Source organism: Amblyomma americanum, chromosome 8 (assembly GCF_052857255.1).
Source record: "Amblyomma americanum isolate KBUSLIRL-KWMA chromosome 8, ASM5285725v1, whole genome shotgun sequence".
Taxonomy (NCBI): Eukaryota; Metazoa; Arthropoda; class Arachnida; order Ixodida; family Ixodidae; genus Amblyomma; species Amblyomma americanum.
In genome coordinates this window covers 34617610-34639406 of record NC_135504.1, presented here as the reverse complement: position 1 = coordinate 34639406, position 21797 = coordinate 34617610, and the positions used below count along the sequence as shown (strand labels likewise).

Here is a 21797-nt window from a genome sequence, read left to right as displayed (position 1 = left end):
TTGCGCATCAGCAGAAGCCAATCACACCGACTGCGGGAAGTGGAGGCGACGGAAGAAGGCGAGCTCCTGCATCAGCAGCATCCTGCGACAGTATAGACGAGAAGGAAAGTTACACCAATGAACATATTCGACCCGGAGTTGCACCCTATGCGACCGTATCCCGGTAAACACTTGAACTGCTCTCCTCTTTAAAAAGAGGAGACGGAACACGATGCTCAAATCTCTCAGTACGCATCATGGATTGGGAATAGTAGTATACGTTTGGTTAAATAGTAGTTCCGAATGACCGACTGGCAGCTGAACAAAACCGGATAGTCCGCTAGGCTTAGAGGCACTCGCAGGGCGTAGCACCGAATTCGTGCTAATGGCTGTTAAAGTTCTTGCGTGTCCAACCGAAACTGGTTCTCTCTAGTTTTTTCGCTTCTGTTATCATGCCTATCATGCTATAATGCCTGAGTAGATAAACAATGCTAAAAATTAGCAGTGGTTTAGCTCGGCTATGTCAGGATATATGTAGCGTGAGCTACGCCGAGGAGCTGAACGTCAATTGCCGTTGAGCAGCAATTTCGCTCTCCTTCTCCATGGCAATGCCACACTGGAAAAGGCCCCGCTATATGTACACCCCTAGTGATACCTTTGAGCATGTGCACAAAAAGAGGCGCTGTCAAGCGGCTCCCGCGCAGCGTCAGGCTTGACTCCTGCGACACGCAGGCGCACAGCTGGGCACGCGCCGGCGCCAGTCCGTCTGCAGCGGCTATGACGTCACTCCGGCGCGCCAGCTGTGCGCCGTGTGACGTCACTGCTCCTGGCGCATGCGAAGCACGGCTGTCCAGGAGCCACGCGAAACTGCTCAACCCCGGCCAGTGTAGCTGACGCTACAAAAAGTTTCAATTTATCGCAGCCGCGGACATGGCATGATGCCCGATGAGACAAGATCTACGAAGGATTGCCTTTATCGCTAACAAAAGCTGAATGCCGCCTCGCAAACGATGAGAAGGTGGCCGAGGGCATCGCTAATAAAGTAGAGAGATGACCGCTAGGAGGAATCAATGAGCGAAAATCTTCGAGATCCTAGTGCTCCTCCCGGCTGGTGAAACGAAAAGAATGAATGGCATCACGCAAAGCTCCGAAATCGATGTACGATGCCGAGCGTGGAGCCTAGCTCGGAGACGCGGAAAAACACGGCGGCGATTCCAGTAGCAATGGGACCTGGCGGATTCTCATTTAAAGTCGGCAGCTACCACATATTATTAGTCTTGACAACTACGTAGAGTGCTAATTCAAGCACAAAAAACGTCCGTGTAAATCAATCGCCCAGTGCCTTCAATATATATTTTGTAAAAATTGCATTTGTAGTTCACCCAGTGCACGATGCATCCACATTCCAGATATAATAGTAACGAGGGAAGTGCTCGTACGAGGCTGTTTTCTCACTGCTGCAATTGATCATTGCAACACACCGCCAGCGCTCCACGACACACCATATAGCGCAGGTGGTTGTGCCATTTGTCGTACTTTATGTAGTAGGTTAAAGTGTGGAGAACTTCAATGCGATCTTATCGACTGGGTCGACAATGTGACCATGCACCGTGAAGAAACCCTTCGCAGATCATGGAGGGTTTTTGTTTCAAGCGATATTTATATCCTCATGGCATAAAGGTTATGAAATGTGAGATGAGTAAGATGCCTTAATAAATGAAAAAAGGAGGGCTGATCTAATGAACTCACGTAGTGAACGATGATATGCACCCTAGAGGGTTGAATCTCATTTTCTCATGAAACACGTAAAAATTGGTTCAGGCTTGTTTCACGAGCCAATGGGAGTTTTGAAATCGGATATTACTTATCCATTACGCATAAAAAGCCTGCCACTTTCTACAGTACATATGGTGCCACAACCTCTTGCTATAACAGGCAGACTTTTATCCGCAGACCACAGAAAGCGCCACCGCTGCGTTGCAGGTCATATTGAGCGAGACTGTAAATGCATAAGCCAGTTAGGAATGCTACTCACATCGCACTTGCTTTCGGCGAGAAAACAGGTCTCTCGCCTTCCGATGGCACCCACGTGACGATTGCACTTCAGAGGCACTGGGCATCTGCCTCCATTGTGTTGATTGTGGCTCTTTATTGAACGCAGGACGCCGCTGCTCCTAAAAAAAAGCAGTACGTCGGTGTTAGAACAACTTCGTAGATATAGCAAAGAAGAATCAAATCAAGAAAATGCACTTGGCTTCCTGAGAGATGTTTACAGATAGAGAAGGGTCCTTCACGTTTCCTTAGGCAGTGACTATGTAGTGGCGAGCTTCGCTCAACCGAGATGGGACGAAAACAGAAGAAACGTTTAGTTATATAGAAGAGGGGGCAGGAGAGAACGAAAAAATTACGGAGGGTACATAGGACTACTAACGTGCTGTGAATGTTAAACCATTGACATTCTTTTAATCCACCCACAAATCCACTGTAATCTGTCTTTCATGCACCATAATCCCCTAACCCATCTTAATACTACGGAGACTATTCTTAATCGAGCAGAATCCATAATCTACCCGTATAGGCGTTCCATACTGCACCTTCTACTGTTCTGTCAATCGCATGTTTTTTATCTGTTGCAGATAAGACACAGTCTGCCCATTTCTTAATCCATTCGCTGTAAATAGGTTCGTGGATCGAAGAAGTGAACGAACGTTCAGTCCGGTTTCCCTTCGAGGTAGAGCTGCCCTTCAACAATTCACCGACCTCGCCGATACCAAAAGCAGTTTTTGCCTCTATGTGGATAGCTGGCAGTTCCATTGCACAACACTGAATAACGAACTTTCGACGTTACCGGGTACACAACTATTCTCGAAAGCAGTCGCATAGCAGCGGTCGATTATTGCCGCTGTTTTTCTGAAGTAACACGAACGCCCTTGCCATACGATGCCTCAGATACTACTCAAAATCACTGGTCGCGAAGATCGAAGAGCGTCGTTCAAGCTTCGGGAATAACTTAATTGGCTAGATTCAACTTTTGAGCAGCTGCCTTCTTGAAGGAAAGGTGCAGGCAGGTCTTTCTGACCAGAGAGACTCTGCATTGGAATCACTGTATTCTACGCCATTCGCCTTCTACTTTCCTTTACCAGAATACTGGTAAACATTTTAGTCTAGCTAGCCTGTTTTGTAATAACCGAAAGGTCGCGAACGTTGGCGCTCTGTCAAGCGCTGCTGAGTATCCCCCGGCTGACATGTCAGGAATCTGTCAACAGAAAGAAGCTACAGTCTTAAGGCACTGCACATTCAAGATTCACCTTTTTTCGCTTAAAAAGCAACCTGGGCTTGTGGCCTGTGGTTTGTATTCTGGCCTGGCAATGTAAGAGCCCCGGGTTGTATTCTTTGAACGTTTGAAAAAAAATTTCTTTTTTGTTGATTGTGGGGTGGTAGCGTACCGAAGACCATGATAATTGAGGATTCTATGCCACTGGCAATGTATGAAAATGACCCCTCCCCCTCCTCCTCCAAATCCGCCTCAAAATGAATGGGGGCTATTTTTGGGCTGCTTTCTACCACGGGCTTCCATACACCGTAGCTGGTACGATGGCGAGGGTATGGCTTGTGGACATCTAAAAAAATAGCTGCCGCGAATGACGAGTTGCTGCAAACTCACAGATGGGGCAGACACGCTGACCCTTGAGCCGGAGAAGCCATCACACCGAATGCGGAAAATGCGATGGCAAGGTGGAGTCGAGCTCGCCTCGCCATGACGGTTTACCTGCAACAGCACAGAAGAAGCGAAGTGGTCAGAGGAAAACCAGTGGAACCATTGGATACGGCGCGGGACGCTACGGGACCATGCATAACCAAGTGTCCTCTTTGAACGCGCCTCCAAAGTGCTCCCAAACTTCGCCCTCTCAGACCTCTCAGCACGTATCATGGAATAGGAATTGTAGTGTTCAATTGGTGAGCAAGTTTTTCTTCCGATTTTTTTTTCAATGTCAGTAGCAAGAACTTAGTATGGTACGTATGTTCTACGCACTTAAACAAAGAGTACCGCTTTTATAATGCAAATATGGCCGCCGTTTTTCGCTATATTGCCCTGACTACTATATCCGGAGACATCAGGAACCGCCACCGCATGGTTGCAAGTCATACTTAATGGGACAGTGAAAGCACAAAGCCGTCTGCAATGCATCTTACGCCGCGCTTTCTTCTGGATCCGTTCTTAACGTCCTCCGGTCGCACCCATAAGACGACTGCACTTCAGAGGCAGTAGGCACCAACTCTCCGTTGTCTGGACACGTGGTGTCGTCCCACAGGATGTCGCTGCTGCATTGAGGCAAAGCGATGCGTCAGTGTTAGAAAGACTTAAGAGGACTCCTACATCTAATCATGAAATTTTCCATTGGACCTCTTGAGAGATGTCTACACCCTAATATCGGGTCTATAGACAAAATTCTACTAAAAGTATGGCCATATATTTATAGATTGTCTATAGAGGGTGTATGGGATTTGTATTGCCCATGGACATTCTGTTGGGTGTCTGTAGAAAGTCTCTATGCTCGGTACAATTCTATGAATAGTCTTTGGACTGTAAAAAAGCTTTTGTAAGGGCAGCTATAGCGGAGCATCTCACATATGCTTAAACAACTAGTGCCCATACGCAATTTTTTTCATGCTGTCAGGAAAAGCTTTTCCGGGGTTCAATGCAAGATTATTTTCCTGTTTTAGATTTTTGAACACCGTGCTTGAATCCAGGTAGCATAGAATCATAATAAACAAATGGAATTACGCATGGCACTTCAAACTACTTACGTGCTTTGCTGCCTCAATTCCAAGGCATTGTTACTTGACGGCAAGCCGATAAAAACAGGACGACTTGACAGACGGTGATTGCGTCCCTGCCCGCGCCACTGCCCACGTCGTCGTCTTCTGCGTGAAAGGACACGGGGCCAGCGAGCGATTGTCCCGAGGCTCCGTCTGCTGCGAATAATGCAAAAGCTATTGGTATTGTATCTTCTGGGCAATACATCGAAGTTAGGCACTCATGACTAAGGTGAAGCACAAAGATAACATATGCAGCTAAATTGGCCTAAATGGTTTCGCGATTCCGCGAGGTAACGTTCAGCCGGCTGATATGCCTTCGTTAAGATTTTGCGCGAGTCCCGGAACGTAGCCGAATTCTTTGGCGCTTGCAACCCACGGTATGAAATTCATGAACGAATAGATGGCAACGTCAAGAGCAGAGTCAATCAAAAGGGTTGGCTGCGGTCACACTGCGTAGCTTGTCAACAAAGACTGTTTTGTCGACAGCAGAGCGTGCCGCTTGACGAGCAATGCGCGTACACTACGGTAACACTCCAAGAGAAGAATGCGGTGACGGACGACCTGGCAATGAATTCTCTTTGCCGGGAACCAAACGCAGCGCGTTTCTACACTGTTGCGTATCGCTTCACTGTCGCGTCCCTAGAAAAGTTGTCTGTACGACCTCGTTCTCTCTATTCAATAACAGCGTTCTCGCCGTGACTGAACTCCCCACGACGGCACACAGGGTCTCTACACCAGGCTCGGCTGACCTGCCACGTCGGCCCGCCACGCAGCTGGCCATCCTCTGACCTCAGGAGCCGTATACGACTGTTTAGCCGTCGACACCTGCATTTCGCTGCGAGGTGTAGTGACGTCTCACCCTGTTGCTCAGGATATCATGCGCGAATTTCCTCCTCCCCTGCTCTTCTCCCTGCCCTTGTGCGCGCAGCTGCACTCGTGGTCACGTGACAGTGGGCGTGGTGAAACCAGGTAGCGTGCCAGGAATAGCTAGCGCTCTAAAGAAGCTCACGTGCATTACGATGTCAGTGCACGTTAAATGAAGCCAGGTAGTCGAAATTCATCCTCCACTGCGGCGCTAATTTCCCTATTCAGTGTTGCACTGCTTCATGTCCGACCTGGTCGCTCCTGTGATTAGAAGGGGTTCGGCTACTGAGCCGGGTTGGAACCCGACCGCGGCGGCCGCGTTTCAACGGAGGTGAAACGCAATAGGCGCCTGAGCACTGAGCTATGTCGGTGTCCCCAGGTGGTGGAAATTATTAGCACCTCTTCCTTTATTCTTTCAGTACCTCCTTTACCCCTTCTCTTATGGCGCTCTTCAGGTGTTCACCGAGATGCGAGAGAGTTACTGCGTCATTTTCTTTCCACAAAACAATTTTCACCAAACCCCTTATGCTCACAGCTACAAATACATCTAGGCAGGGATTGTTCACCTTTTGACCTAGCACTCTAACATACACAGGAATGTGTAGGGGACATGTCCCATGCCCGCTCTGGCATGAGATCCTCCTGCGTGCCACAAGTACTAGATAAACACCAAAATGCAAACGCCTAATTTCGTCTCTTTAAATGTGAACATAACAACGAAACGATAGTAGTAAAAACAGAGAGACATAATACTACACCAATTCTAGCTTCTTTTAAAATCTATTTTGCGTCTTTTTCCTTTCGTGTTTCGATTAATTGACACAACGACCCCCCTACCACTCGCCTCTGCCAGTAGACACGGCCGATTCATAGTTATAGAAGAAGATATACCAAATAGAGAAAATAGTGGACTTAAGCTTCCCGACCTGGCCCCGTAATCAGCTAAAGCTGGCTGGCATTTACGGCCTCGAGGTCTGAAGCTGCGGGCCCGTTTCACGTTTCACAGGCCACTGTCCGGTTGCGGGTCTCTAAGCTCACGTGCCTATTCGGCCTTCCTCCAGCCGCGAACAATCATCCAACATAAGAAGCGAATGGTATACATATAACGAGAAACCGTATGACACCACCCGCAGCGGTGTACGACAAACTGTTGCCTCACAATTTACTGTTAAAATTGGTTTTGAAGAAAGGAAATTGTGCACTAACTCTCTCGCCTCTCAGTGGACACCTCAAACACGGCTGAAGAGGTAAAGCATTAGGGAGTCGTGAGCGTTCGACCTCGATACAGGTTGCGCACTGAGCAATGAACAGGATACGCGCCTCCAAGCACACAATCCACAAAGGTCCGAATGGTTCGAACAGCTGTCGCAGACTAGCCTCCAACCTGAAAGGCGTATGCAATATGTAACGAGAAACCGTATTACACAACCCGCAACGCTGCAATATAAACGGCCGAGTCACAATTTTAATATCGAAATTAGTGTTGAGGAAAGGAAACGGCGCATTAACTCTCGCATCCCGGTATGCACCTCAACCGAGCCTTTTAGGACAGGTTCGAATCATTCTCGCAAGCTAGCCTCCAACTTGACAAGAACATGTGAGCTATATTCTAAGAGAAATAGCAGGACAACACTGGGACGCTGCAAGACGAACGATTCCTCACTTTTTTTGGAACGAATGTAGTCGGCAATACCAGCACAGCATTGAGGTCAGCCGGTGGCGGCTATATAAGACTGATATGATCGCCTAAAATTGCGTCGCGCGGCTGTGTGTATCCTACAGCCGCTTGGTGTCGTCACCCTCTTTCTTGCCATCGCTGGGAGTTTTCTGTACTGTGTGCGAGTACACACAAATACGCTACCCCACACATAAGACACGCCGCCGGCTTTTGTGGTAATGGGGCTAGTAATGCTGTCGCCTTAAAAAACGCGAAGATTGAAACGCGGCTGAAACGGTCTGGCCCGCAATGAAGTTGCTTGAGGGTAGAGTGCCGGACGGGACTTGAAAGCGCTGGCACGACCAGAGACGCATGGCTGATTCAGAGCGTACTGCATTTTCGATTGCCCCTTTCAGTCCTTCCCGGCACTGTCCAGAGCAAGGTTGCTCGAAGCCAATTAGTGTACTTACGAGCCACGCCTTATTTGCAGTTTTGACCACGTTGGTTGTATTGGTCGAGACCCTCCACTCGACTTGACGGAGGGAAAGGAACATAACTCAACTTTGGCGGTGGGCACCTCAACCGCTCCATGCGAAAAATATTTGCTGCGGTTTAATTACTGACCCGCCGTGGTGGCTCAGTGGTTAGCGCACTCGGCTACTGATCCGGAGTTCCCGGGTTCGAACCCGACCGCGGCGGCTGCGTTTCGATGGAGGCAAACCGCTAAGGCGCCCGGGTGCTCTGCGATGTCAGTGCACCTTAAACATCCCCAGGTGGTCGAAATTATTACACTACGGCACCTCTTTCTTCCTTTCTTATTTCACTCCCTCCTTTATCCCTTCCCTTACGGCGCGGTTCAGGTGCCCAACGATATCTGAGACAGATACTGCGTCATTTCCTTTCCTCAAAAACCAATAATTAATTACTGCTCAGCCTAGCGAGACATCCAAAGTTGTGGTGTATAGGGAAAGTAGACGCGGCTTGGCATCAACGTTGAGTGCGTCCCACACACTGGATAGGCAGCGCGCCCACCCTGCCACCCTGGCCAACACCTCCTAGATACTGCCCTGGCAGGTTGTTAAATTAATGATTGCTAGCGACAGGTTAGTCACCCAGTGAACGCTGCGGCCTATTGCTGCAGTGCCGCGCGTCTGCCACATTAGTCTCAGCGATAAGGCATGAAAAAAAATGCAATTTTTCAGCTTTCGCATTGAAAATGGGGCATAAGTATCGGAGCTAGGAGCGCTTCTTTATTCGTCTGTTTCCGGCGCTGCGTTATCAGAGGTTAAGACTCGCTCGGTCGGTTAATGTAGTGCTGAAGAAAACAGAAGCAATGAGCAGTCTGCAGTCTGCACTTTTTTAACGCCCAGAACTGACACACATGAGTCAGTGCGTATGGTGCTCTTCTGCTGACCTGAACGAAATACGCGAGTTCGATCCCGGTCGCATTTCAATGGATGGGAAATACTAGAGACCCGTGTAATGTCAGTGCACGTAAAAGAGCCCCAGGTGGTCGAAATTATCCGGCGGCCTCCATTACGGCGTCCTTTATTGCCTGAGTCTCTTCAGGACGTAAGACGCCATAGAGCAAACCACATGGGGTACGACGGACGCCGTAGTCCAAGGGGATTAGGCCAGAGACGGACGCATTTTGCATTTCGCCTTCAAAACGCGGTCGCCAGAGCCAAGATAGCAGCCGGGACCTTCAACCCAGTCAATTGACCGCTCTAACCACTGAGCCATTAAGGCGGGTCAACGCTTCGTCGCCAGTGGTATTGTTACAGGTCTAACCAATCGGTGCAACACTAACTTGAATAAATAGCAGTCAGCGACCAAACCAGAGACCAGAGACAGAATGAACAAACGCAACTCAGTGTATACCATTCACAGCGTTCCGCAACCGTGTGTGCCCGGCGTGGCCTAGGCGCGGAGGCGCTCGCTGCGTTTGGCTTCGGTAGCTAACAGTCGAGGAAGGCTCCAAAATGAGCATAAATCAAGAAGGCGCGCAAGATAAAAACAACTAAACAACTTCAAAACAGTGCGGTGACTGTGCAAGAATATTACGCACGAGAATAGATAGCATTCTTAACCTTCCTTAAAATACTAAGACGAAACAGTGCGAACCCGATCGTCTCGGAGGCGTTTCTAAATGCAAGTTCGAAAACGTCTGCAGTCTGTCGATAACTGAGGGCATCCCACTCACCATGGAACGCGAGAAAAATCCGCCAGGAATCTCGGATCCTATGGTGACGGAAGTCCAAGACCCTTTTGTTCCTTCCAGAGGCTTGCGGATACGGGGGACGCCAAGCTCCGCTTGACGCCAGAGGATGACGTTGCGACGGCCAGCGGCGATCGACAAATATCGTTTGCGCTTGTTGAGGACAGAAGACTGGATGGATTCGGAGACACTGAAATCACAAGAGGAGTCCAGTCAAAATAGCGCAAAGATGCTACGTCCAAGGTGCTCGTGAAGACTTCATACTTCCACCCCCACCCAGCGTCCCCACAGCAATGTAAAGATGGCAGCCGAATGGCGTTCTACGCACACGTTGGCAGAACTGGTGCTTTTTTTCTCTCTTCCCGTTGCGAATACTCCAGAAAGTTGCAGTAGTCCATCGCCCATGGCTAAGCACCGAAATCTCACCGATGGCATTGAGCGCTGGACTATGGCAAACCTACCGTAGACCTCTTGGAACGCTTACCGGAGGTGGAGCTTCCTCGTGGTGGACGACGGCGCCCGCTATCTCGAACATCTTGAGAGGGATGCATGGGTTGATGCCGAAAGGACCTCGGGTCGCCGCCGAAAAGCATCATCCGCTGCTGAATCCAATCTTCTGTACCCAGGGGCGAAGGCTTCGGAGAATTTTCGAACGCTTCGCTATTGCGAGGCGCAGCGACAGTTGCGGAGCAGCTCACTCTTCCTTGCACACGTCAGCAGACTCGTCCTGCTCGCTTCCCTTTTATAACCTCTGTGCACGTGATCGCTAGTCTGGCCATCACGTGATAGCCTGCTGTCGCCACCTGGAGGGCACGAGCCAATGCAGGGCTCCGTGTTGCGTGCTACGTACCCGACGCAGCGAACGGGGTGGCCGCGTTTCGATGGAGGTGAAACTCACAAGGCACCTGTGTGCTGGGCTACGTAAATACACATTAACGATCCCCAGGTGGTCGAAATTATTCTGGTGCCCCCTACAGACTACGGCACCTCTTTTCTCATTGACTTCCATCATTATTTAACTCGCATTGACATCACGCAGTATATGGGCCTCTATAATGTCGCCTCCATCGAAATTCGGTCACCGTGGCCGGGATCGAACCCGCGTCTTTCGGATGAGCAGGCGAGCGCCATAGCGACCGAACCACCGCGGCGGCTTTTGATCTTCCCTTCCCGCATGCGTTGTTGAGGTGGCTACTGAGACGCCAGACAGCTACCGCGTCTTTCATTTCCTGATAACTAATATTTTTTTAACACGAAGTAGAAGTATCCTCCTAACGCTGAACTTTCATCAGACTCGTAACCCATCCTTCCTTTGAACTACCTATACAGCAAGTCCTGGATGTCAACTATGCTGCAGCCAATAGCTTTATTCTATTTATTGCCTTTCTTAAAAACTAAAAAACGCCCTTCGAAAATTTGTTACAGTGTGAACAGGCACCGCAAGAACAAATGAACGGAAAGCAAGCTGAATTTTGTTTTTCTTGCAGTACATCGTTCGAATCTCCACCTTGGAGATGAGCGTCAAACGAAAATGTAGCAACAGACATAACAACAGCTGGTCAAAGAACGCTGCTTTTTCGTTGTCGTCTTAACTAATTCTCCTCCTCCCAGTACGATTGCTCCAAATCGATGGCCACACCACATCTGTCGTACAACTCGAAGCATTGACACCCACACACATCTCAGGCACTGGTCACACCATCACAAAGCGTGTTTTTTTTTTCAGGAGACGCAAACAGCACGGCCAAGTTCAAGGAATGGTTACCACCTCTAACAAGAATGACGATGACAGCGTCAGTGGCATTCAGTGCTCAATGTTGGTGTCTACATCAGCATGCCTCAAAGCCGGACGAATGTATCATGTTTGGACAATGAGATCTGTGATCTCACTTATAGGAGGCAATGTCTTGCTGTGCAGTGCATCTGCAGCCAGCGTCCGCAGCCTACGTCATCCAGAAGAGATATGGATCCCACTCCGCCTTCTCTCCAAGCACCTACTACGCTAGGATCATGGCAACACCTGCTCGATACAAGGCCTTAGTACAGCTACCATGACGTCGTCTTGAGGTGGAGGTGTACCTACACGTCGCCTTCCAGTGCGGCCCCGTTCGAGGCGCTCACCGTTCCGGCGGCGTTCGTACAACGTCTGCAGCTCGGCGGCACCCGTGGCGTCTAACAAAACCGCTTTACAATGGCGCAAAATGGCATTATTATGCACAACGATGATTCTTCGAGAAATTCGGAACGCTTAACGCGAATTTTACCGCCCAGCGTCTGGACGCGAAAATCAGGTGTGGTGCTTGATTTCGCGTCGACCCCTCTATAATTTTGTGCCCCACGATTTTCGGTTACGTGTAACATTGATTGCACTACCCACTTCTAGAACGCTAGGATACAAGTGATGAAAGAACATGATATAATAATACTAATAATAATAATAATAATAATAATAATAATAATAATTACTTTTGGGAAAGGAAATAGCGCAGTATCTGTCTCATATATAGTTGAACACCTGAACCGCGCCGTAAGGGAAAGGATAAAGGAGGGAGTCAAAGAAGGTAAGTCCCCAAGTTGTCGGAATTATTCCGGAGCCCTCCATTACGGCACCTCTTGCTTCCTTTCTTCTCTTAGTCTTTCCTTTACCCCTCCCATACACGGCGCGGTTCGGGTGTCCACCGAGATATGGGAGACAAAAACCGCGTCATTTCCTTTCCTCAAAAAACAATTTTTATTTAATTGCATTTTAAAATCTATAGGGTTGTCCGTGGTGCTCGCAATCGCACTTTTTTTACGTCTGGAAGACGTATACTTTCAATTTTATGGTGCGTTTTTGCGCGCAAACGAGCTATAAGAATGCCTGCTGTTGCGCCCCCAACTGAAAGTCAAACTTTGGACGATTATTGCTTTTTTTAGGAAATAATAATAATAATAATTGGTTTTTGGGGAAAGGAAATGGCGCAGTATTTGTCTCATATATCGTTGGACACCTGAACCGCGCCGTAAGGGAAGGGATAAAGGAGGGAGTGAAAGAAAGGAAGAATAGGTGCCGTAGTGGAGGGCTCCGGAATAATTTCGACCACCTGGGGATCTTTAACGTGCACTGACATCGCACAGCACACGGGCGCCTTAGCGTTTTTTTTTACTAAAGCGAAAGGCGCTGTATCTGTCACACATCCCGGTGTACACCTGAACCGCGCCATAAGGGAAGGTGCGAAGGAGAGAGTGAAAGACGAAAGGAAGGAAGAGGTGCCGTAGTGGAGGGCTCCGGAATAATTTCGACCACCTGGTATACCTTTAGGTATACTGACATCGTACAGCACGCGGGCGCCTAAGAGTTTCGCCTCCATCGTAACGCGGCCACCACAGTCTATCGGGTTCGAGCCCAGGTACTCCGGAGCCGAGCGCCCTAACCACTGAGCTACCGCGGTGGGTCGCGATCCTGCACAGTTCCGATTCCCTGGCCGTTCCTGTGACCGATTCTCTTGCGCATATGTGCAATTTGGTTTACCTGTTGAAGCGTTCTTTTCATTCAAATAATCATGTTATTATTTATATGAAAAGCTTTTTATCATTATTTTGATCAAAACAACGCTTCAACAGGTAAACGTCTGATCTTGTTGCCAGTCTTGCTGCCAGTAGCACCCCAAGATTAGTATTGAAAGGTATGAGCCGCTTGTTCACGTCCAGTTGAATTAAATTTAGCTGCCCTGCTTTCTTGGTGTGGTCACCTAACACTACTGCACATTCGTACTTGCCGGCCGAGCACTCAGGTCCCAAAATACCACTGAATATAGGCACTTAGCATATAATTGGAACGTCCGTTCGTGCAAAAACAGGCTGTGTGAGGTGTCAATGATGGGGTTGTGGTGCTTAGTTCCGAGTTTCAATTTATATCTATGCACCTCGACACCGATATCTATGCATATCGACACCGACAGACCTAGGTGACGCATGCGGGGAAGTTGAGTCTGTAGGCCACTTTTTCCTCTACTGTGCAAAGTTTGCACTTCAGAGAAACATTTACCTGGAGGTCCCTCTCTCCAGGTTACGGCTCCCGTTACCTCTTCCAGTGTTATTATCGCTCGGCGCGAGCGCCAAAGGATTTGCATTGGGTTCAGTTTGTAGAATTCTTCATGATTACATAATTGCAACCGGTAGTTTGATTTGCAAATTCTTTTAAAATTCTCCGAGCTCTTTTTTTTGACGAAAGTGCTGTCTGTTATTTTGCTTTAAATATTCTTCTGTCGTTTTTAATTGATACATTTTTCAAAATTCACGCTTGATGCTAAAATCTTTGTCAATCTCCTATGTATATTTTCTTGTTTATGCAACTACACCTTGGCCAATCCTCCCTTTCGGGTATGTGCCATGTTTTAAGAGGAAGCAGAAGATCCTCGGTTCGGTCTGTCTGGCCACCTCTTTAGAATATTTCGCTGTTATTGTTCCGTACCATCTTCACGATCCACTAACGCCGAAGCTGACGAGAACTATGGGTGAGCGAGTGGTCCTGGCCCGAAATCTATTATGATGCATTTATTTTTTGCCAGAACTACCGGCGCCATGTCGAAAAGAGAATTTCTTGCCGTAAGAGCTCAGTTACTCATTCTACGGCACCTAGGCTACGTTGTCCGAAAACAATTTTTTTCGCTTGTGGGACATATATGGGGTATTTGTTTGCTTTTCTGTGCGGCTGGATGGCGTGTGGGTTTTCCAGTCGGGCCTGGGTACAAAGAAAGCCGTCATTTGGCGGTTGAGCAAAAGCTGCGTTTCGAATGGCTTCAGCTCTCGTAGACATCTTTAAAAAACGCCGTAATAGGCCTGATAGCAATTCATGAGTAGTTTTATTCTCCTTGTTTAATTGGTGCAACCTTTTATAATCTGCTTAGACAGAAAGCCTCATCATATATTATAACCCGTACAAGGTTTAAGTCGTGAAACTTTTAGGAGGTGAAATTTCTGCTGCTTCAATCTTCAGGACCGTATGAGCGGAAATTGAATTTTTTTTTTATTGAGGCAAAGCAGTAAATTAAAAGACTAGAAATCTGAGCACCAAGTCTATCAAAAGCCTAATTCACCAGTTAACCAGCGGAAACGCATCTAAGTTATGTCGAAGGGAAATTAGCGTTTCTACTTAGAAATCCCAAGGGTGAGTGCAGACGAACGGATTACAAAGCGTGCGTATTAGATTTCCTGAGAACCGAAAATCTGTGCTCAATCCGGCGTGGCCGTATTTTGAAAGCAGTAATTAGAATTGCCAGCGTTGTCTAAACTGGGCAATTTAACCCTGCTGTTCATACTGAGCAGTTTAACATCCATAGCATAGGCGCCACGCGACTCTTTTCTTTTGTCCACAGTAATAGTGTAGGCATTTTTGCTTTCTTATTGAGTTATCATGCATACGGGATAAGTACCTTACTTGACTTTAACTGAACTTAATTCATGTGCAGTATTTTTCACAACACATTTCTGTAAGGTTCACGTTAGCCTAAGGTTGCTTTGTGATCTGAAATAGAAAACAGATTCGTATCGCCCGCGTGCTACACCAACTTGTCCTTCCCGAATGTGCTTAATATCACTTACATAAATTTGAAATAGAAACAAGCCCACATTTTTAACCTCGTAGTACACTGTTGTTTATTTACTCTGTCTTGTGAGAAAGCTGCACAGGTTTTTTTCGCTAGCACAGACAGCTCCTTATTAGCTATCGACTGGGTAAAGCTATTACTTATCTTGCTAATGTCACATTTGCAATGTTTGTCTCTATTCGAAAGTAATAACGGAAGCTCTTACAACAGCTTTTTCAGAGGCAACATTCTTAACTGGTCAAGATGCTCTGTCGTCAAGTTTTGGTAAGTGTTTCTCAGGAGCTGCTCCTAGCGAGAGAAGGAAAAAAAACTCTGAGGGCACTTAAGTCTTTACCTGCCGGGTTGTGAAAGCATGGAACGTTCTAGAACGCGGGGTCTTTTTTTACCCACGGCGTCTGTGGGCATTGCATTTTTCTTCTGTCGTTTTTATTTTTATTTGTTTATTTATTTCAGGTTTGCTTTTGTGTGTGTTTTTTATTTTCACTATTTATTATTTTTACTTCTACTTTTCTATTTCTTTTTATTCTTTTCAAATTTCTGTTTAGTTCTGTCATTTTCATTTTTATTCAAACTGTGTATTTTGTGTTTTCTTTTACTAATTACAAATCAATGAATAATTAACTAATTGCTAATAAGCCATTACTTCGTAACTGGTAAGAGTATATGGGTTATAGCAGTTATGCCATTGATGACGTCACAGTGTGACAAATTTCGCGGACGAACGGAGGGACTACGATGAGACGTTAAAGGCTTTCGCCTTACAAAACATTCCTCGCGTAATAAATGAATTAGTCGCACGAGGGGCGTAGATCGTTGTCTTCTCCTAATTCACCATATTTGCTTTCCATGTGCGAGAAGCGCTGTTAAGCGTATGCGTGTGTGAACAACGCAGTGTAAATCCGACGGGCAGTAGTGACTCTCCTCTCCATAAGGTTTAGGCTTCGTCAAGCGTATGCAGACAATGTAGAGCTTTCTGTCCTTGCTAAACTTATGGAGTTCAAGCTCATCGTTAATCGCGCCTCTTTATGTAATGTTCCTAATGGGGTCCTACTCGGCGGCGATGAGAGTTCGATAGCGAAGGAAGGCTAGACGAACGCAACAACTGTTCCGCTACTCTTCCTTTTCGTTAGCTCTTGTTAGCTTCTACCTCAGTTTCCCGCCGTCGTCACTGGCATCCGCAGCACGACCTGCCACTTGCCACCTGCCTCTGCTGGCAGGTAATAATAATAATAATTGGTTTTGGGGGAAAGGAACTGGCGCAGTATCTGTCTCATATATCGGCGGACACCTGAACCGCGCCGTAAGGGAAGGGGTGAAGGAGGGAGTGAAAGAAAGGAAGAAAGAGGTGCCGTAGTGGAGGGCTCCGGCATAATTTCGACCACCTGGGGATCTTTCACGTACCCGCTGCGGTGGCTCAGTGGTTACGGCGCCCGACTACTGATCCGGAGCTCCCGGGTTCGAACCCAACCGCGGCGGCTGTGTTTTTATGGAGGAAAAACGCTAAGGCGCCCGTGTGCTGTGCGATGTCAGTGCACGTTAAAGACCCCCAGGTGGTCGAAATTATTCCGGAGCCCTCCACTACGACACCTCTTTCTTCCTTTCTTCTTCCACTCAATCATTTATCCCTTCCCTTACGGCGCGGTTCAGGTGTCCGCCGATATATGAGACAGATACTGCGCCATTTCCTTTCCACAAAAAAAAACAGCGAATTATAAAAACAACCAACCAATCTTTACCGTTCACCGACATCGCACAGCACACGGGCGCCTTAGCGTTTTGCCTCCATAAAAACGCAGCAGCCACGGTCGGGTTCGAACCCGAGTACTCCAGATCAGTAGCCGAGCGCCTAACCACTGAGCCACCGCGGCGAGTCTGTTGGCAGGTGCCAAATTGGAAATAGTGAAATCAACCTATCAACTTTTCAGAGGACAGGAGGAAGAGGGAGAGAGCGGGAGATGACTTGGCAATTAGGGAGAGGAAAATGCTACTCTCCTCTTTGTGGAGAGGAGCGTTTGTTACTCCAGTTCTTTCCACCCATGCCACCCAATCTTCCCGCACTTTAAGGGGAGAGGAGGCAGAAAAGCGGGCCTGGGACGAATATGGAAGGCAACAGATGACTTAGTGCCTTGGGCATTCGCCAAGATTTCAGTAGGTGGTTGATTGGAAACCCACCATCGGAACTCACTGCAGACTGTTATTGTAGTCTTGGGCAAGTCCAGGTTCACCTCCAGCTTTTTGAATTTTCGAGAAAATAAACAGGACATGACTGTGCAAAATTATTTTGTAGCGATAGCTACATTACGGTAGCATTTGGAGCCTTCAGCGTGGCAGCGCGCCACCCTGTGGCTGCGCCGCCACGCTGTCACGTGGTTGGTCACGTGGTGCGGAGCAGCTGCCGACGGCGCGGCGCCGTGGCTGATCACGTGGTTCGTCACGTTCTTGGTCACGTGACAAAGTTCCACTCGGCCAGCCAGCTGTAGCTATCGCGTCACTCCAGGTTTAACCAGAGCTAAACCACCGCGAATTTGTTTCTCTCGCCCCACAGCTAACGCTCAAACATTTGACTGACACACTTGTAACCGTGAAGTACCCGCTAAATGATCGTTTTTTTTTATTTCAGGTGTCACAGGGAGTGAAATAAGCCTCCAGCAGGAAGACTGTAAGAACCACCTTTAAAAGCAATCTCAATTTTGCACAGCTTTTACAGTTGAAACTGTTCGGCGACTGCTTTTGCGCTACTTGGGGAAGTTGGTGCTAAAGACGCAACGTATACTAGAGAGAACAAGAATGCTATTAACAACTTAATGTTTATTAGAAACGAAGCAGTAAATATAGCGTGTCCAAAACCCAGAAAAAATTTACCGGAACACTTAGGGAACTTCGTTGCGAGTTATGCGAAAGCATTACAATTCTGTTCTATTTTTATTCCAGTTGCATTTCGGTTCTAGTCCAACTCTTTTATAATTCTACTCTATTCCTCTGTAGTTGATGCAGTTGTAAGGACTAACGCTATTAATGGTAGCATTTTGTATTTTGCGCCTTTGATGACGTCACAGCATTTCGACCAATCGCATATTTTGTAACGGTGCCACTTTTTGGCGACGTCGGGTTTTCGTGTAGACAACCCATCTAGGGCTATCGCATTAATAACACAATGGTAAAGATAGAAAAGAGTAACAAAATGTAGCGAGAAGTCATGGTTGTGCCTGGCTACCTGCGCAGGTAATATCCCTCGCCAGCAAGCAGACAGCGGGTGCGCTACGCAACCTGCGCTCTTTTCGTTTATTGTGAAGGCTTCAGTAATCTTACTCGCGAGCTCTTAGAGATATTTATTTATTCGTTTCCCTTCCAAAAAAACTTGATATCACATACCATGACAGTCGGCGTCAGATTCAACCAAGACATCACTACAGAGAGAGGATATGCATAACGATATACACGGACGCACGCTCTAAAGTAAGGTCATAAGCATGTGCAATATATGCACCAGGACAAGCAACCCTTCCAACATAATCGCTCTAGAAACTCACGCGATAATATATGCCAAACAAGAAATATCTCTACTCATTAAACACCAGACAACTAAACATCAACATCTGTACCGATTCTAGCACAGCCATTCGATATAGACAACGCCCACTACTGGAAACCCACCTACCTAACTTTCCATTGAAATCCTATAATAATAATAATAATAATTGGTTTTTTGGGGAAAGGAAATGGCGCAGTATCTGTCTCATATAACGTTGGACACCTGAACCGCGCCATAAGGGAAGGGATAAAGGAAGAAGTGAAAGAAAAAAGCAAGAATAGGTGCCGTAGTGGAGGGCTCCGGGATAATTTCGACCACCTGGGGATCTTTAACGTGCACTGACATCGCACAGCACACGGGCGCCTTAGCGTTTTTCCTCCATAAAAACGCAGCCGCCGCGGTCGGGTTCGAGCCCAGGAACTCCGGATCAGTAGTCGAGCGCCCTAACCACTGAGCCACTGCCGTTGGCCTTTTCTTTGACCTTTGACATTGGGCGACCTTTGGGTTGACCTTTGACCTTAAGAACAACCGACGGGGCGATGTGAAGCCACGTGATGACATCCGATGGGGGTGTCGTAAAACCATGTGATCCCAAGTCATAGCCACGTGGTCGTGTGGGTATATATGGAACGGCTGTCGCGAGCGTGTAGTGGAGCTGCCATGGGCGAGCCTCAGAAGCTTAGCAAGCGTGCTTGCTTTTCGCTGTATTCTAGAGTTGGCCAAGTTAAGCCACTGCCAATTTTTTTCACTGCGGGGGTGTCTGAAACAAGAATTTAAGAAATTCTGAGGGCACTTAAGTCTGCTTACGTGCAGGAATGCGAAAGCACGGAATTTGCTAGAAAGCGTTTTTTTTTTGTCCACGACGCCTGTAGGCATTGCATTTTTTTCCTGGAGTTTTTATTTTTCTTTTGTTTAATTTTTGTTTTCTTTAGTTTTTGTTTTTTGTCTATTTTTACGTTCTTTTTTATTACAATCTTATTGAGTTTTAATTTGTTCAACTTTCATTTTCCACTTTTGTTACTTTACTAATTACTAAATAATTAATTACTAATCACACGATACTTAGTCATTGCTAAGAGTGCATGGGTTATAGCAATTATGCCATTGATGACGTCACAGTGTGACAGATTTCGCGGACGGGCAGACGGATGACGACGAGCCATTAAAGGCTTTCGCATAAAATGCCCAAAGGCTGCACACTCAGCTACAATTCGTCATGGAATGTATACGTCGTAAGATACAAAAAAGCTATTACCGGCCACTTTAATGGAGTGCTTCCGATTTGGGACCCGAATAATGAAAGGAAAATGGGGTAACCGAATGCGATAAACAATGTTTACGCATCCCAACAAGCAGAGAAAGAACAGTGTCAGCATACCAACAGTGAAAAATAAATGATTATATGATCCCATCAGACGACTCCATATTATGTACTACAGCCACAATACGACGCCTCTCACTTTCGTCAGAAAGGCAAGAAAATAGTTCTGTTTTGTTTTTCTTTTGTTTTTCAGCGGTAGACCGGGACGAGTAAGTAGAAAATCTAGTCCAATTTTCAACAATGTACACAAGTGCGACCACATCTATCAATAGGATTCAAAGCAAATATTGCAGTGGAATTTGCTCTTCTTAACCCACGCAAAGCATCCTGTGTCGTTGAAATGAATTTGACTGTTGCGGGAAGAATTGTGTATAATACTGCGACAATTACTCTTTTTTTTCCAAGACGCGCATGCTCATGAAAAATATTCCAGAAAAGCTTAGGAATAAATCTTACGTATCGAAGTTTTCAGCCAGCTTTGACAGCTTTTTTCTACAACCCTTCATCTCTATTGTAAGATAGGAAAATTCATTCATTTATTCATTCATTGACTGATTTATTGATTGATTCATTTATTCATTCATTGACTGATTCATTGATTCATTTTTATTAATTCATTGATTGATTGATCGATTGATTGATTGATTCATTTTGATTGATTAATTGATTGGTTGATTGATTGATTGATTGAATGAATGAATGAATGAATGAATGATACTGCGGCAAAAGCGAATTTTTCAATCCGCATTTGAAAATTTGCCGTTTCAGCACCACAGCACATTTTAGAAAACAGTTTCTCTTTCACTCAGCCCCGTCCAAATCCGTGTATTATTTCGTTCACAGCCAAGACTGGTTTATTACGTGGTGCTGCATCGTGGGCTGCATCCTCATCATCTTGCTCATTCTCTTCGCCATAGTGATGATTCTCATCTTTCCGTGGTCGGGTAAGAGACCTTTGTGCTGTTTATAATTTTTGAAGGCAACCTCTAAATGCAGTCAGCGTACGGATCGTTTCTGTGTGTATAAGCCGGTAAGTTTAATAGAACAGGCATTTGCTTAATTGACGACAAACGTACCGTGTAGTCTTGACAGCACTAATATACAGGGTGTTTCAACCTAAGTGAACCGAACTTTTTTTAAAATAGGCTTTTTCAGGTAAAAGGATGCTTGAAGATGAAATTGTTTGTTAGGGAAAGGAAACGGCGCAGTATCTGTCACATATCTCAGCGGACACGTGAACCGCGCCGTAAGGAAAGGGATAAGGAGGGACTGAAAGAAGAACGGAAGAAAGAGGTGCCGTAGTGGAGGGCTCCGGAATAATTTCGACCACCTGGGATATATAACGTGCACTGACATCGCACAGCCCAAGGGCGCCTTTGCGTTTCGCCTCCATCGGTAGCGATATCAGTTTTTAGAATTTCGAAAATGCAATTACCCTCGTCGCTGTGGCTCGACAAAATTTGGCTTTTTCAATTAGTTCCATGCACTGGAGGGGTTGGTTTGCCTCCATGCTTTCGAAATCGCATGTATTTTCGCACGATGCAGCCAAACTTCGTCGAGCCACCGCGGAGAGGGTAATCGCGTTATCCAAATTCTAAAAGTTGATATCAGAAAGTAGGTTTCTGAATAGTTTTCTGAAATATTTTCTGATGTCTGCCAACGCAGGTATTATTACGCCGCAGAAGCCGGCTTCATACCTGAAAAAAACATATTTTTAAAGAAATTTAGTTCACTTACACTGAAACACCTGGTATATTTAGACCAAAGGGGACGAACCTCCAGGATGGTAAACAGGAGAGAGATCAAAAAGGACCACG

The 21797-nt window shown here is 46.7% G+C and overlaps 1 protein-coding gene and 1 long non-coding RNA gene across 2 annotated transcripts; one reads left to right on the top strand and one right to left on the bottom strand.

The window, feature by feature from the left end:
• Window positions 1-4814: 4814 nt before the first annotated feature.
• Window positions 4815-11401, bottom strand: LOC144102296 (uncharacterized). Its single transcript, XM_077635600.1, has 4 exons — window positions 11378-11401; window positions 10024-10061; window positions 9525-9729; window positions 4815-4956 (listed from the first exon to the last, which is right to left on the bottom strand). Exons 1-4 carry the CDS (start codon window positions 11399-11401, stop codon window positions 4819-4821), a joined length of 405 nt encoding a protein of 134 aa, XP_077491726.1. The 3' UTR covers window positions 4815-4818.
• A 2545-nt stretch (window positions 11402-13946) lies between these two features.
• On the top strand, window positions 13947-17786 carry LOC144101278 (uncharacterized). The gene is made up of 3 exons (XR_013307975.1): window positions 13947-14035; window positions 15338-15391; window positions 17748-17786. It is a non-coding gene; the product is annotated as an uncharacterized LOC144101278 (long non-coding RNA).
• Window positions 17787-21797: the final 4011 nt, after the last annotated feature.

What these genes read in the sequence shown, in the direction of transcription:
- LOC144102296 (XM_077635600.1), bottom strand. Translation starts at nt 11,401, where the DNA reads ATGATACATTCGTCCGGCTTTGAG. An exon ending in ACGAGGAAGCTCCACCTCCG is followed by an intron (nt 9,730 to 10,023) that starts GTAAGCGTTCCA and finishes TTGTGATTTCAG; the next exon opens with TGTCTCCGAATCCATCCAGT. An exon ending in GATTTTTCTCGCGTTCCATG is followed by an intron (nt 4,957 to 9,524) that starts GTGAGTGGGATG and finishes CATTATTCGCAG; the next exon opens with CAGACGGAGCCTCGGGACAA.